General features: G+C 41.9%; 1 protein-coding gene across 1 annotated transcript; it reads left to right on the top strand.

The window, feature by feature from the left end:
- Positions 1 to 8,839: 8,839 nt before the first annotated feature.
- On the top strand, positions 8,840 to 15,540 carry IFIH1 (interferon induced with helicase C domain 1; the record flags this gene model as incomplete). The annotated part of the gene is given in 14 exon segments (XM_076053933.1): positions 8,840 to 8,930; positions 9,439 to 9,599; positions 9,601 to 9,708; positions 9,955 to 10,211; positions 10,442 to 10,544; positions 10,879 to 10,902; positions 10,904 to 11,003; positions 11,261 to 11,334; positions 11,336 to 11,395; positions 12,234 to 12,443; positions 12,680 to 12,703; positions 12,705 to 12,833; positions 13,596 to 13,757; positions 14,151 to 15,540. Coding segments are annotated over 14 exon segments (1,593 nt in total), but the record flags the coding sequence as incomplete, so codon positions are not given.
- Positions 15,541 to 16,304: the final 764 nt, after the last annotated feature.

The following is a 16,304-nucleotide window of genomic DNA, read 5'->3' as shown; positions in this document are numbered from 1 at the left end:
ACTGATACCTGCCAATCCCTAATCAGTGCCTACCTTTCGATTTAAAGCTTTGATTCATCTTCTTTGGTTCTTTCGGTAAAGTCACGTAGAATGAGAATAAAATAATAAATTGATAAAATAAAATAACACAATAATATTCTCACGACGTTTCGGCCACAACACAAGCGGCCTTCATCAGGTGAAGGGAGCGAGACTGTCTGGTAGGACAGCGCTGTCCTACCAGACAGTCTCGCGGCCTTCATTGTGTTGTGGCCGAAACGTCGTGAGAATATTATTGTGTTATTTTATTTTATCAATTTATTATTTTATTCTCATTCTACGTGACTTTACCGAAAGAACCAAAGAAGAAAAAGTGCCTACCTTATTACAGACCAATTCAGACCTTATTGGTCACCTCGTGCCCTTATAAATCTCAGCATCCATCCTACAAAGTCCCATCGCAAGGAAAAAACACAAATGGACAAAAAAATGTTGCCCGTATTTAATACGGGGTGTACCGCCGCGTGGACCTGTACAAAGAAGACGGGGTAAACCGTATGGGTGGACAGCTTTGCCAAGCACCGCCAACCACCGTCATCATCGGTGGTTGGTGCTGGTGGCCCAGCCCGCGGTGACCCCCATCAGTTTGCTGCGTTGCAGGGAAATGACGACTGCTAGAATCGAGCCACGCAGAAAGTGACGACGCGATGGAGGAGGAGGAGGAGGAAGAGGAAGGAGACGTTGCTGGGAAACCCCGGCGCAGACAGACAGCGACAGCAGGAGAAGCTCGTCGTCGTCTTCCACGTCATGCACTCATCACCATCGCCCCCAGAAGCACTCGTAGGACTCTAAACACGAGTGCCGACAGCAGAAATCGCGACTGTGTCGAGCAGACAGACAGACGCACGTGGTGTGTGAGCAACGACGTGGCCCTTGTTCTGAGAATAAGACTCGCAGGGTGATTTTACTACTGTCTATCCATTGTGCCTAGAGATCACTAATAGCTGCTTGTCTGGCTACAGCTGACTCATAGTTGCTCACCTGTATGGCTATAGCTGACTCAAAGATGTTACCTGCATGACTATAGCTGAGTTATAGCTGTTACCTGTATGGCTATAGCTGACGCATAGCTGCTTACCTGTATGGCTATAGCTCACTCATAGCTGTGACCTGCCTAGCTATAGCTGACTCATAGCTGCTCACCTGTATGGCTATAGCTGACTCATAGCTTTTACCTGTATGGCTATAGCTGACTAATAGCTGCTCACCTGTATGGCTATAGCTGACTCATAGCTGCTCACCTGTATGGCTATAGCTGACTAATAGCTGCTCACCTGTATGGCTATAGCTGACTCATAGCTGCTCACCTGTCTGGCTATAGCTGACTCATAGCTGTTACCTGTATGGCTATAGCTGACTCATAGCTGCTCACCTGTATGGCTATAGCTGACTAATAGCTGCTCACCTGTCTGGCTATAGCTGACTCATAGCTGCTCACCTGTCTGGCTATAGCTGACTCATAGCTGTTACCTGTATGGATATAGCTGACTCATAGCTGCTCACCTGTATGGCTATAGCTGACTAATAGCTGCTCACCTGTATGGCTATAGCTGATTCATAGCTGCTCACCTGTATGCCTATAGCTGACTCATAGCTGCTCACCTGTATGGCTATAGCTGACTAATAGCTGCTCACCTGTATGGCTATAGCTGACTCATAGCTGCTCACCTGTCTGGCTATAGCTGACTCATAGCTGTGACCTGTATGGCTATACAGTGAGGGAAAAAAGCATTTGATCCCCTGCTAATTTTGTTCGTTTGCCCACTGACAAATAAATGATCAGTTTATACTTTTAATGGTAGGTTTATTTGAACAGTGAGAGACAGAATAACAACAAAAATCCAGAAAACGCATGTCAAAAATGTTATAAATTGATTTGTATTTTAATGAGGGAAATAAGTATTTGACCCCTCTGCAAAACATGACTTAGTACTTGGTGCCAAAACCCTTGTTGGCAATCACAGAGGTCAGACGTTTCTTGTAGTTCTCCACCAGGTTTGCACACATCTCAGGAGGGATTTTGTCCCACTCCTCTTTGCAGATCTTCTCCAAGTCATTAAGGTTTCGAGGCTGACGTTTGGCAACTCGAACCTTCAGCTCCCTCCACAGATTTTCTATGGAATTAAGGTCTGGAAATTGGCTAGGCCACTCCAGGACCCTAATGTGCTTCTTCTTGAGCCACTCCTTTGTTGCCTTAGCCGTGTGTTTTGGGTCATTGTCATGCTGGAATACCCATCCACGACCCATTTTCAATGCCCTGGCTGAGGGAAGGAGGTTCTCACCCAAGATTTGACGGTACATGGCCCCGTCCATCGTCCCTTTGATGCGATGAAGTTGTCCTGTCCCCTTAGCAGAAAAACACCCCCAAAGCATAATGTTTCCACCTCCATGTTTGACGGTGGGGATGGTGTTCTTGGGGTCATAGGCAGCATTCCTCCTCCTCCAAACACGGCAAGTTGAGTTGATGCCAAAGAGCTCCATTTTGGTCTCATCTGATCACAACACTTTCACCCAGTTGTCCTCTGAATCAATCAGATGGTCATTGGCAAACTTAATACGGGCATGTATATGTGCTTTCTTGAGCAGGGGGACCTTGCGGGCGCTGCAGGATTTCAGTCCTTCACGGCGTAGTGTGTTACCAATTGTTTTCTTGGTGACTATGGTCCCAGCTGCCTTGAGATCATTGACAAGATCCTCCCGTGTAGTTCTGGGCTGATTCCTCACCGTTCTCATGATCATTGCAACTCCACGAGGTGAGATCTTGCATGGAGCCCCAGGCCGAGGGAGATTGACAGTTCTTTTATGTTTCTTCCATTTGCGAATAATCGCACCAACTGTTGTCACCTTCTCACCAAGCTTCTTGGCAATGGTCTTGTAGCCCATTCCAGCCTTGTGTAGGTCTACAATCTTATCCCTGACATCCTTGGAGAGCTCTTTGGCCTTGGCCATGGTGGAGAGTTTGGAATCTGATTGATTGATTGATTGCTTCTGTGGACAGGTGTCTTTTATACAGGTAACGAGCTGAGATTAGGAGCACACTCTTAAAGGGAGCCAGAAATCTTTCTGATTGAGAAGGGGTTAAATACTTATTTCCCTCATTAAAATGCAAATTAATTTTTAACATTTTTGACGTGCGTTTTTCTGGATATTTGTTGTTGTTATTCTGTCTCCCACTGTTCAAATAAACCTATCATTAAAATTGTAGACTGATCATTTCTTTGTCAGTGGGCAAACGTACAAAATCAGCAGGGGATCAAATACTTTTTTCCCTCACTGTAGCTGACACATAGCTGCTTACCTGTCTGGCTATAGCTGACTCATAGCTGCGACCTGTATGGCTATAGCTGATTCATAGCTGCTCACCTGTATGGCTTTAGCCGACTCATAGCTGCTCACCTGTATAGCTATAGCTGACTTATAGCTGTTACCTGTATGGCTATAGCTGACTCATATCTGTTCACTCGTATGGCTATAGCTGATTCATAGCTGCTCACCTGTCTGGCTATAGCTGACTCATAGCTGCGACCTGTCTGGCTATAGCTGACTCATAGCTGTTCACCTCTATGGCTATAGCTGACTCATAGCTGTGACCTGTATGGCTATAGCTGACTCATAGCTGTGACCCGTATGGTTATAGCTGACTCATAGCTGCTCACCTGTATGGCTATAGCTGACTCATAGCTGTGACCTGTATGGCTATAGCTGACTCATAGCTGCGACCTGTTTGGCTATAGCTGACTCATATCTGCTCACTTGTATGGCTATAGCTGACTCATAGCTGTGACCTGTCTGGCTATAGCTGACTCATAGCTGCTCACCTGTATGGCTATAGCTGACTCATAGCTGTGACCTGTCTGGCTATAGCTGACTCATAGCTGTGACCTGTCTAGCTATAGCTGACTCATAGCTGTTCACCTGTATGGCTATAGCTGACTCATAGCTGTTCACCTGTATGGCTATAGCTGACTCATAGCTGCTCACCTGTATGGCTATAGCTGACTCATAGCTGTGACCTGTTTGGCTATAGCTGACTCATAGCTGCTCACCTGTATGGCTATAGCTGACTCATAGCTGTTACCTGTCTGGCTATAGCTGACTCATAGCTGTTACCTGTATGGCTATAGCTGACTCATAGCTGCGACCTGTATCGCTATAGCTTACTCATAGCTGCTCACCTGTATGGCTATAGCTGACTTATAGCTGCTTACCTGTATGGCTATAGCTGACTCATAGCTGCTCACCTGTATGGCTATAGCTGACTCATAGCTGTGACCTGTCTGGCTATAGCTGACTCATAGCTGTGACCTATCTGGCTATAGCTGACTCATAGCTGTTCACCTGTATGGCTATAGCTGACTCATAGCTGTTCACCTGTATGGCTATAGCTGACTCATAGCTGCTCACCTGTATGGCTATAGCTGACTCATAGCTGTGACCTGTTTGGCTATAGCTCACTCATAGCTGCTCACCTGTATGGCTATAGCTGATTCATAGCTGTTCACCTGTATGGCTATAGCTGACTCATAGCTGTTACCTGTCTGGCTATAGCTGACTCATAGCTGTTACCTGTATGGCTATAGCTGACTCATAGCTGCGACCTGTATGGCTATAGCTTACTCATAGCTGCTCACCTGTATGGCTATAGCTGACTTATAGCTGCTCACCTGTCTGGCTATAGCTGACTCATAGCTGCTCACCTGTATGGCTATAGCTGACTCATAGCTGTGACCTGTCTGACTTGATCATCAGCAGCAGCCATGCTCATTCAAAGGTCCATCTTGCACGCGGGCAATGTTCCCTGGCTTGGCTGCCACGCTGTCGTTTGTCTTGACCGTCTCGCCTTGTTCCCTGGCCAAGCCCACTGACTTACTTTTCCTAGCAGTAAACATTGGCTCTAACTTTGCGTTTTTTTGTCTCTCATTAATGTGCTCCTCTTTTCGTCCCCCAGTGTAACCCTAAACATGCACACCTCCGTGCCTCTTTGCACACATTTCCGTTCGAAACAGAGCAGCAATGTACGTCGTAAATGTGAGGCAATCATTTGGCATTGTGGGATAACGATCGGGTTTGCAACCAGATGTAGAGAGCATTTGAGCTGTCAACACATTTTTTTTTCACGACAATGTGTTTTGCAAATCGTGCGCTGATGTACCTTGCATTTCCAGGTCTCCATCGTAAGCAATGTCGCTGGAGGAATGCTCGCAAGAGTCTCGCCCCTTACCTGATCCGAGTGCTTTATGCCCAAAATACAAAAGCTCGTGCAAGCCTCTGCCCTTTGTTGCCTCTTTTAATCGTCACATTGAGCGAGGAAGAGCGTCAGCAGGTCGAGAGCGTGGATAAAACATGTAAGAACAAAGCCGCGAAGCTTCTCTTTGACAAGATTAAGATGAAAGTCGGAGAAGCTCGCTCCTGATGGCCCCGCGAGTAACGAATCAATTGCACGTGGCGGCATCTGTTGCTGACGACTCGGATGGTTGTGTCGACCTTCCTCCACCCGAGGAGGAGGACGTTTAGGAGATAGAAGTCGAGCTCATTAATCTTTTGGCTCCGACAATCATAAAACAAATGAAGTACTATGAAGTGATGATGGATATGTACGATGTCTTCGATGAAGAAGACATCAGTGAGGTATGAATTTGTCACGTGTAGATTGTGCATCTTGTCATGTTCTACGGCTGGTGAGGCTGTCGTTGAACAAAGCCACTTTTCAAGTTTTCAGTTCAGTGCAGTAAACAATCACTATTTTTACAATAGGTTGCTTAAGAATGGCTTGTAGAAAAATGAATATTTCGTGTTTTGTCTAGCACAGACTACGGCCGGCACTGGATGAAGTGTTTTTAGAGTGCTGTTATAATTTTGGATGCCCTCTTTGTGCAGTACAGGATACTAATTTAATTCCCTTGGACTGTTTTGCTGTTACCCATGCCCAAAGCCAAACACTCATTAGAATATGTACCATGTTTATTTTAGTTCTGGTGTTTAAATGTGATGCATGGATTGCGAATACTTTTATTTCAACACACACCTTATTGCAACACTGTTTTAGTCAATTAAAGTTGACATTGAAAATCTCTTGAGGTGGAAGATCTCATTTGCAAGGGTGTCGATTGACATACATAGCAAGCACGTAATGACACGCATTTTAGATCTGTTCAGAATATGGTATGCATTTATGCAATGAATATCACATCCAAACATGCAAATAAAGAAGTAAATACATAATTTAATTGTGCACATTGCAAGCTCATAGATAATTTACTCTATAATGATGTGCAGGTGTGTTTTAGTGAAATATTTAATAGGTTGCGGCTGGTTGCATATTTTAGTGCACCTCTAGGATTTATTGCTGTTGGTGTATTAAAATCTCTTGCTAGCTTCAATAATTTTTTTCACGCGGTCTTTGCGAAGGCATTTTAATTGATGCCCTTTCCTATGTTTGACGCCACTATCCTGGGTACTCTTATCAGCCATTTCCACGGGGTCTAAACTGTCGTGTTTACCCCTTGTTGCAGCGGATAACGCCGTGACTTGATCACAGCTTCAGCGATAACAATCAGGCCCTCTGGCCATGACAATGACCCAACGACACATTAAATTTAGCCCACGGCATCACTCCAATCTTACAATTAAAGGCCTGCCGCAGCCTTTCGACTACGTTCTTTCTTTTTTTTCAAACGTAATGTATCACACTCGACTCTGAGAGGGCTGTCCAGGCGCGGATGCTCTGTCCCAAACAGCCTCCGTGGCCATTCGAGACACTAGCGCAGGGAACGGCAACCTGCGGCTCATTAAGGACTCATTCGTGACCGTTCTCTATAAAGGGTCACCGTCTCGTATCCACATGCATTGCGGCTCTTGAATGATTTTTTGTTACACCGAATAAAAAAATGTATCTTGCTGTTTTGGTTGCCGATAGCTAATGAATAATAATTGCTGCTGATTGCGCTTTGTCTCCGTAGATTCTGGCTGAACCCGAGACGAGGGCCAAAAGGGAAGTTTCTGGCAATTTTAGTGCGTAAGCCACCAGGATGTTTTAACAAATTTATCAATGCGCCGCACCATAACGTCCACAGAGAACTCGCCATACATCTACTGGGAAGTGACACAGGTATGTTTAAACGAGTCTTCACTTTTATGAATATGTTATAATCACATACATTGTTACTTGTCATTGTATTAAAATCAATAAACAAAAATTTCAGGCAATAAAACCCCATCTAAGAAAAGTCAAATTTTGGTGGGCACAGCATTTATGAGCTCTGCTGACTTCACGGTAATGATATACATTTTTGTTTACGCCTCTTAATTTATTTAGGTTCTAATTACAACCGACCAAAAGCCAGAAGGAGAATGTGAACCTGTAGTTCCTGCATTGGAAGCACACACGGAAATCCAGAAGTACGAAACATTGGCACTAGCATCGTTAACAGTCGATCGTGGATGCCGCCTCGAACATCACATTGGAATGTAGCGTGAAAGACCGTGTTGGACCAACGTGCAATCCATCCCGTGAGCATAATAACTACTGTATCATTTTCTTGGTTCTTTCGGTAAAGTCACGTAGAAGGGAAACAATAAAATAATAAAAAATATAAAACAATAAAATTCTCACGACGTTTCGACTGCGTCATCAGGTGTGAAAACCACAGCTTTGTGTTGCAGTCGAAACGTCGTGAGAATTTTATTGTTTTATATTTGTATTATTTTATTGTTTCCCTTCTAAGTGACTTTACCGAAAGAACCAAGAATATGAATCCCTGCAGTCACGAAAGCTTTAAATCAAAATTTACTGTATCGTTTTTAATCAGACGAGTGCATTGGCCGTAAATGCTTGCACGTTGATCACTTTTTTTTCCGTTTCAACTTCCATAGCTGATTAGAGGCTGTCCTAGTAGAAGATGTAAGCACCAGATGCCTGTCATTCATGTCAAAAATACTTGTATTAAAATACTATTGTTGATGTTTTTGTTATTGCAACTACTGTACAATTATTGTATTGTGTTTGTTACTGGAAAACAATAGCATGCCTTTTAAGTGCAGCAACTGCATCCTCTTATTGCAAATACATGATTAATGTATGTGGAGTACGCGTGATAAAATGCTAATAGGGCTGTCATTCTTATTATAATTATCATTCTTATTTCCCAGTTTGAATAAGTTATCAATTGAGATATAGATCGTCCCATGTCAGGTGTTTAATTTCTATGGAAACAATTAATACTGTAAACAGGTCTGCAAATGTTGGTCCAACAGCTGGTCCCGTTAATTTAATGGTATCCACAGATATTTCGTCTTGTCTTAACCACAACAAGAAAATGTTCTTGTTTCTTGTTGTGGTTTTCACACCTGATGATGATTGCTTGTGTTGCAGTCGAAACGTCGTGATAATTTTATTGTTTTATATTTTTTCATTATTTTATTGTTTCCCTTCTACGTGGTGACTTTACCGAAAGAACCAAGAAAAATGGGAGGGCATTTCAAAGTCGAGCAGTGCAAGGAAAGAGGGAGAATGATAAGTGCTTTGACCTGCACTATTTTTGCGTATGTTATTTAACGTATTATTGTGAGCTCAAGGGGCCATATTAGTTAATGAATTGATGCATTGGTTGAACTTTATTCTTTATTGTACTAAGAGTGTACGTTTCTTTCACTTTCATGATGGTGTTGTTCAGGTGGCACTGGTGGACCAGCTGTCAAAAAATGAGTTCAAGACCCCCGCTGAAAGGCTACGCTGTGCAAGCCATGAGTGGGGACACTCCACTCAAGGTGCCACTCCACTCAAGGTGCCACTGGATAACAAACACAGAGGCAATGTGATGTGCTCATCTGCACTGCTCAGATCCTGGAGAATTCCCTTTGCAATTTGGACAATGAGGGACTCGACATCGGTGGTACATATATTCACTCATCAGCAAGAACTTGTGTTGCGCGGGTGTGTTGTGGGTATTACTTGACAGCTCATTTTAATGCAAGTTTCTAAACATATCCACGAGCAGTATTGTATCATCGGTATTTTAAATACAAAGCCTGTGATTTTTTTCATTACGGATACATGAAAGCTCTCTATCAGGTATACGTCTGCTTGTCATTAGTCTGTACATTATATTTACTGTAACTAGTAGCTATTTTTCATGCACTTTTATTCTAAAATTACCACATGCATTATTGTATAAAAACGCATTCGGTGTTGTTGTGGACCAATCTTGGTAAAGACCTATGAGCAGAACTCTATTCTCTCTGTCCAAATATAAATATATTTCAGTTAATTGGCCATTTGGATTTCCAAACCAATATTATTCAGCAGCATTTGCTTAAACTAATGTTGCTGGATAGTATTGGTCTGTAGACAGAGGCGAGTGTATGCTTGAGCTTTACAAATGTAGTGTTCTCTTTTTACAGTGTTTACCCTGCTCATCATTGACGAGTGCCACCACATACAAAAGGAGGCTGTGTATAACAAGATTATGTATCGCTACTTGGAGGATAAACTCAAACGCCAGAAGAAGAATCTTCCCCAGATTTTGCGCCTCACAGCCTCTCCTGGCGTTGTTGGGGCCAAGAAACAAAAAACAGGCTGTGACCCATATCTTCAAGGTTAGTAAGTTATATAATCAGCAGGGTACACAGTCATATGGTATGTACCACCACCTGAATATATACGGCCAAAGGTGATGTGGCATACAATAGTGTATAAAACCACGTTACTAATAAAAACACACAAATGTTTAGTGTGTACTTATTAATAAGGGGAAGAACGGTAGCGGAATGGTTAGCATACTGTACTATTGAACCCAGCACAAATCCCCCCTTCACTAACCAGCACTAACCGACGAGCTGAAGTATATTCAAACACCCCCCACAACCAACACGGCATGGTGGCAGGGAGGGGGGGACCTTCATACATCAGCGGATTAACAATGGCTGTACATTGTTACCTTCATAATTATGTATTCAAAACAACGTTTGTGTAAAATATATTTCCTACAGATCTGTGCCAACTTGGATGCCAACTCTATCAAAACAGTACAGGATCACAAGCACGAGCTACAGAAGACTGTGAAGGAGCCCAAGAAGAACACGGAGGTCACAGATGAGAGGAAAGAGGTCTCGTTTATTCGTGAAATATTGAAACGCTCACAACTCTTTGCAAGACTACTTGTAATACAGTTTAAGTAATATTCATCAATCAATGGACTGCATTGGTAGTGTCATCATCATAATAAACACTGCTAAATGACAGTATAAAATGCTATACTATAATAGGCAATATGCCTACTTAAAAGTCATTATGATACTGCATCACTGTACAGAATGTCTTCCGTTTCAACATTTTTGGTCTACCTGTTTTTAAAATTATAGACTGATCTATATGCTTTAAAGTACAATGTAAATGTGGATCCAGTGGACCTAATCTCAACACAGCAAATGTTGGCATTTCTTTAGGACGGAGTAACTTCATCCTCTATCCAGAAACCACCTTGGTTGTTAATGGACAGAATCCCTCAGTGCTTTCTAATCAATCTTCGTTTTGCCTTCGTCACTATTTGATCAATTTAGCTCTGTTCCAAAGGCCCTCACAGCAGTCTGAGCACCTCCTTAACGGCCTGCGTGTTGGTCTTCTCCCCTACTGTCCCCAATTTAAGCGAGCGTTCCAGTAAATTGTTTTCCTCGTGTAACCTTTACTGAGTTATGTGGGGTGAAGTCTGGGAATAAACACAACAGACCAGCACTTGTAATTTTGTGTCTCAAGATTTTCTACACGTTGTCCAAATCTCAATGTTCTAACCTCTTTTTCACGCTTGGTGTTGTGTGTGTATGTATGCAATGTATGATGCGTAGGACCTATTTGGAGACAAGTTGAAGGTATTTAATGAACAACATACATGCACACATACAGGAAATAAGCAATTCTGAGTTTGGCTCACAGGGCTATGAACAATGGATCGTGGAGCAGGAAAAGAAAGGTTTTATTCCCGATTTAATTTAGTTTATTTTCTGTTTGCAGTGCCTTCATAGTTAACAATGCTACCTGTGGATGTTTTGCATGATAACATTACTGCACGTTTTTTTAAATTCTAAATTGCATTGCAGGTGTGTTCTAGCTGCATGTTTGAATTCTTAACCATAAAGAACAGTAATGCTTAAGGCACCATATATCACTGGCAGTGCCTTTCTTGCTTTGACTACAACACGGAGTAACACCGTTCCTCCTGCTGTGCAGGTGCCATGGACACCAACAGGGACCTGCGTGCCTGTGCTCTGCATTTGAGGAAGTATAACGATGCCCTCCTCATCAAACAGCACTATCCGCATGGTGGATGCATTTAACCACCTCCAGAATTTCTACGTTGAAGAAGCAAAAAAAGAGGACAAGTGAAATGAAACAGAATAATTCCTTTTAAAACTGTTTGGCGGTGCGTTAAGTATGTTTATTGAATGATGTATGCCGCATGCAGTAGCAGATCAAAGTAGGCCCGTTTGGCTCTCCACTATGGCATCCCTATTTAGCAAAGATAATTTATTGCGAGATACAATTTCAATTTATGTGAATATATTAACCTTAAAGTATCACTTCCTGCCACTTCCTATTCCCTTGTGGATACACATTGATGACATCAAAGCCCCGAGTTAACACCAAAGACTGGAGGGCATTTTCATAATTCTGGCAACTGCCTGATGATGTTGTTTGTAACTATGAGCGAAACGTCGTACCCCTTTAAATGTTGCGAGATTACTCTCCAAACACACCAATGTGCTGAATCAGTGATAAATCGGTACGTTTGTTCACCTGACAACTTTATTAGTTGGCTGTGTTTCTTTGTACTGCATCTTGAAGCAGCTGCTCATTTAGTCTCCAAATCCAAATTATGTTGTAAAGAAATTTCAATAACTGCACATATTGGTATACTTACGCTTGGCTCCGCTCACATCTTAAAATGCCCTATTAAGTATAACTATTCTGTTATGACACGAGCATTCATCAGCAAACTTATGATTAGGTCTCGTCGTTTGCTCTGGTACGTCTTATACTGTGGTTTTCGTGATTCGAAGACAAAAAAAACATTCACTGTATTTATTATTATATTTTGGTACTGGCAAAGGAGGTCTAATTATGTATTTTTTCCTTTGAAGTATATTTCTTATAGATAACAAAGTTAATCTGAAAAAAGATCTCATCAAATCTTTGCCATGAGAATCCAAACCTGGAAACGCTACAGGAGGCAGTGCCGCAGGGTTTCAGGCAGGCCGAATAATCCCGGGGCATAATTTTCACCAAGACGCGACAGAGTGCCCAGACCCTTTGGCAATGAGTTCACGATAATGCAGATCTGAAGGCGGCTGGTATGCGTGCTCACTTCCTAATTGGTGCAGATCACAGCAACCAACTCAAGCACATGACTCAGGTCAGTGGGAGCCCTTGCATGTTGTTGGTTTACCAGATACATTATTTTGCGAGCGTTATTTTTTTTATATGTACATCTTTGTAACATACAATCCTTTCGGCAGTACACAGATATTCTGCAGTGCATAATTTATCATACTGTGCTTTTATTGTTTGAATTTTAGATTAAAATAGCCTATAAATAGTTATTGAATTGAGTTCGCTACTCTTTTTTTATTTCATTGTCATATTTAATAGAGTGAAAAACAAGATGTGATTAAAAAAAAAATTCCGGACGGGTCAACTGAATCAGCTGGTGTCCACCACTGTGGCTGAGAAAGGCCTGGACATCAAAGAATGCAATTTTGTTATTCGTTACAGCTTGGTCACAAACGAAACGGCTATGGCACGGGTACGAAATGCCCTTGTCACACACAGGCTAACACATTTGCAAATTACTGGCATTAATGGGTTTGTAAAATGTGTTATAGAATAGAAAAAAAATTACTTTGTTATAGTTGTGGGAGGAGATAATATACATTTCATAAGATGGACACGAATAATGAATGGATCTTTTGTTAAAACACAAGGTATGGAATAGTAATATGTAAAGTAGATTGTGGTTGAAAATAAATGATTGCTTGTGATAACATCGTTTTGAAGCATTTTTTAAAAAATATCAGAACAAGTAATAACTTTTGATTATGAAGGTGCAAATTTTCTTACTGCTATGGCTATTGAAAAGGCGAGCAAATGTGCCGTATCTTAATTTGAGGACGAGTTCCCTGCACCCCGCACCACGCAACCCCCCCCCCCTCCGTATCTCCTCCGTGCCCCCCCCCCCGTCTCTTATGTACATAGCGTCTTGTTCCACTGCAGCTCTCTTACCCATTCCAGCAGCTGCTTCTAGCTGTGGTGGTCCCACCTGATGACGAGCGCTTGTGTTGCGCCTGAAACGTCGTGATTTAATTTATTTTCTTTTTTAACTTTTATTATGTTTTACCTACGTGACTTTACCGAAGTTAACCAAAGAGTATTCACAACGTGTGTGTTTGTGATATGTGCTTTTAAGTATCAACAACTGCATTTACCACCTTCTCGTATAATCAGTGAAGGCACAATAATGCATTGACAGCCACTAAGGAAGTCGGTATGTGTGCTTGTTGTCTGGCAGGCACGTGGGAGAGCTCGGGCCGAAGACATCACCTATTCCCTCGTGGCCATGGAGGGCACAGGTGTAGTGGAGCGTGAAAACACCAACATTTACCGTGAGACGATGATGCACAAAGCCATTGAGACCGTTCAGTCTATGAAACGCGACGATTATCTTAAAAAGGTAAATGTGGAGTCACGAGGCATAGGCAACCTGCATTGCACACTTCACATTTTATGTACCTTATAATATTAATATCTTCACAAAGGCATTCAGGTGGAACTTTGTTAAATATCCATTCCTAATCGTTAATTTAATATCCTTTTCCGTAGAGTAATGTGCATGTTAAGCATAAGACATTATCATATATGTATGCAGTCAGACAAATGTAACGTTTATAAATATGACGTTATATTGCACGTGGCAGTGTGGGTAAAAGCATTTCTTGTTTTATCCATAAGATTGGGTTATAATCATGTTAGCATAATATTTAGAGAAATGTACAACTTATTTTAGTATTTCCTCATTACAAACATAACTTTTTTGCTTTCATTTATTATTTGGGAAATCCTTTAGGTCAAAGATTTGCAGAGACAATTCATGAACGAGGAACAAAGGAAAGACAGAAGAAGATCAAGAGTAAGACCGTCCAGGCGAGAGATGTGATATTTCATTGCCAACACTGCAGGATCATCAATGACATGCACCATGTGAATGTCCAGGAAAACTTAAAGTAAGTTTTATTGGCAAATGTGTCGTGATTCATATGCATTTTTGCTATACTTGCTGTCTGATCGTAAATTCTGATTTATTGGTAATTGAGGTCAAACACTTTCTCTCCTCAGGTATGGCACATGTGCAAACAAGGCATCTTTGCCAAGCGATAGAGATAATTATGTCGGTGGACAAATCTTATGCACCAACTGCAAATCTGTGAGTGTGTCGCTCTCACTTTAAAACATAATTATTTTGACTCTGCCTAAACCCATGTTATTCACTGGATAATATTGAAATTATGTTCAAAAATAATATTATTGTCTCATTAACTATTGTGATGATAAGCCAGAATATAGGTTAGTTAGTAAAGCATTGGGCATTTAAGTGCAATATCATGCAATCTCTCAGAAACTAACCTATTGTGCCTGAAATGTCAGTAAGTACATGAGTGCTATGTGGTGATGAAATCAAATTTAGATTGGCCCTGTCATAGCGATCAGAAATTCCCACGAGGACTTCAGGGTGCCATGAGCATGTTGTACCCTTGGATGAAGCCACCCCTACTCTTAAAGCCCTTAGGCTCTCGTCATCGACGTCAAAACAGAGCAGATGTCCCCTTATTAGCCTGGTCAGACCTTGCAGTCATCCTTACTACCCCGGCTACATCAATTCGCCAATGACTCCTCTCCTGCCGCCGTCAATGAGACGTGGGCATGCGCAGAGCTCATCAGGGATCAATGCAACGCACCCCAGCTGTCCCAAGCAAATTGATGGACGATGGATTGTTTAATTAACAAGAGCATTACCTCACACTTATATTTTTTACAACAAAGCTTCTATAATTTTTCAATGGCTTGTTTTAAATATTTTGTTTACATTTACGTGAAGTATTGTGACATTGTTTTTTTATATCTAAGTATGTACTCGGGCCAGCGGTGACAGGGCTCAACGCTGGAGTGTTTGCAACTCGTTGCAGAGGTTGCAGATCACTGTTATAATTCAGTAGGCTCGCATGACAGTTTAACACGTAGGCTTTCGCGACCAATATTATTCAAAATAAAGGTTTTTTGGGTTAGATCGCGTTATTTATAAATGTATCGAAACCCTCCACCACCCGACACGGCCAATCAGCAAAATAAAGTGTCACGTTGACAAAAGACAATTAGTTCACTACTTTAGCCCACCGGTGTGTTGAAGAGTGAATCCACAACATTTACAGTTTGAATACGACGTTTCGCTGGTAATTACATCCAGCATCATTCTGGCAAATTGCCCGATGATGCTGGATGTAATTACTAGCGAAACGTCGTATTCAAACTGCAAATGTTGTGGATTCACTCTTCAACACACCGGTGGACTAAAGTAGTGAATTATTTGTCTTTTGTCAACGTGACACTTTATTTTGCTGATTGGCTGTGTCGGGTGGTGGAGGGTTTCGACACATTTCTAAATAACGCGATCTAACCCAAAAACCTTTATTATGAAGGCTCACATGACATTGACTTCTCCAAGACAGAGGTTCTTTGAAAGCCATCTGGCTACCATGAGAGATTCGTTCATGAGGCTATCCACATATACAAAGACAATTTCAATCGAGAAGATGGATTCTGGCTTAGCAATCATTGGAAGGATTTGATAAACCATTTCGGGTCTTAATTGATTGTTCACGCTTACGGTGGCCTTCAGACCGCATCCATTATTTTCGTCTCCCCCCTCCTCTTTTCCGAACAATGATGGACTCGTCCATCTGAACAAACTGTCAAATCGCTCTTTGTGGTGCTAACGTTAAAAAAACCGCCACTTTTTTCAAATTGTCTTGCTGTGGTTTTCACACCTGATGATGATTGCTTGTGTTGCAGTCGAAACGTCGTGAGAATATTATTGTTTTATATTTTTATTATTTTATTGTTTCCCTTCTACGTGACTTTACCAAAAGAACCACGAATATGCTACAAATCGCTTTAAACTATTGTCATTGTCGTGCGTATTTAATGTGGCACTACACTCTGATGT

The sequence above is a fragment of the Petromyzon marinus genome, chromosome 4, assembly GCF_048934315.1.
Source record: "Petromyzon marinus isolate PM22_M1 ecotype Great Lakes invasive population chromosome 4, UKy_Petmar_22M1.pri1.0, whole genome shotgun sequence".
Lineage (NCBI taxonomy): Eukaryota > Metazoa > Chordata > Hyperoartia > Petromyzontiformes > Petromyzontidae > Petromyzon > Petromyzon marinus.
Note: the sequence above shows the minus strand (reverse complement) of the source record. Positions and strands in the feature narration are given on the sequence as shown.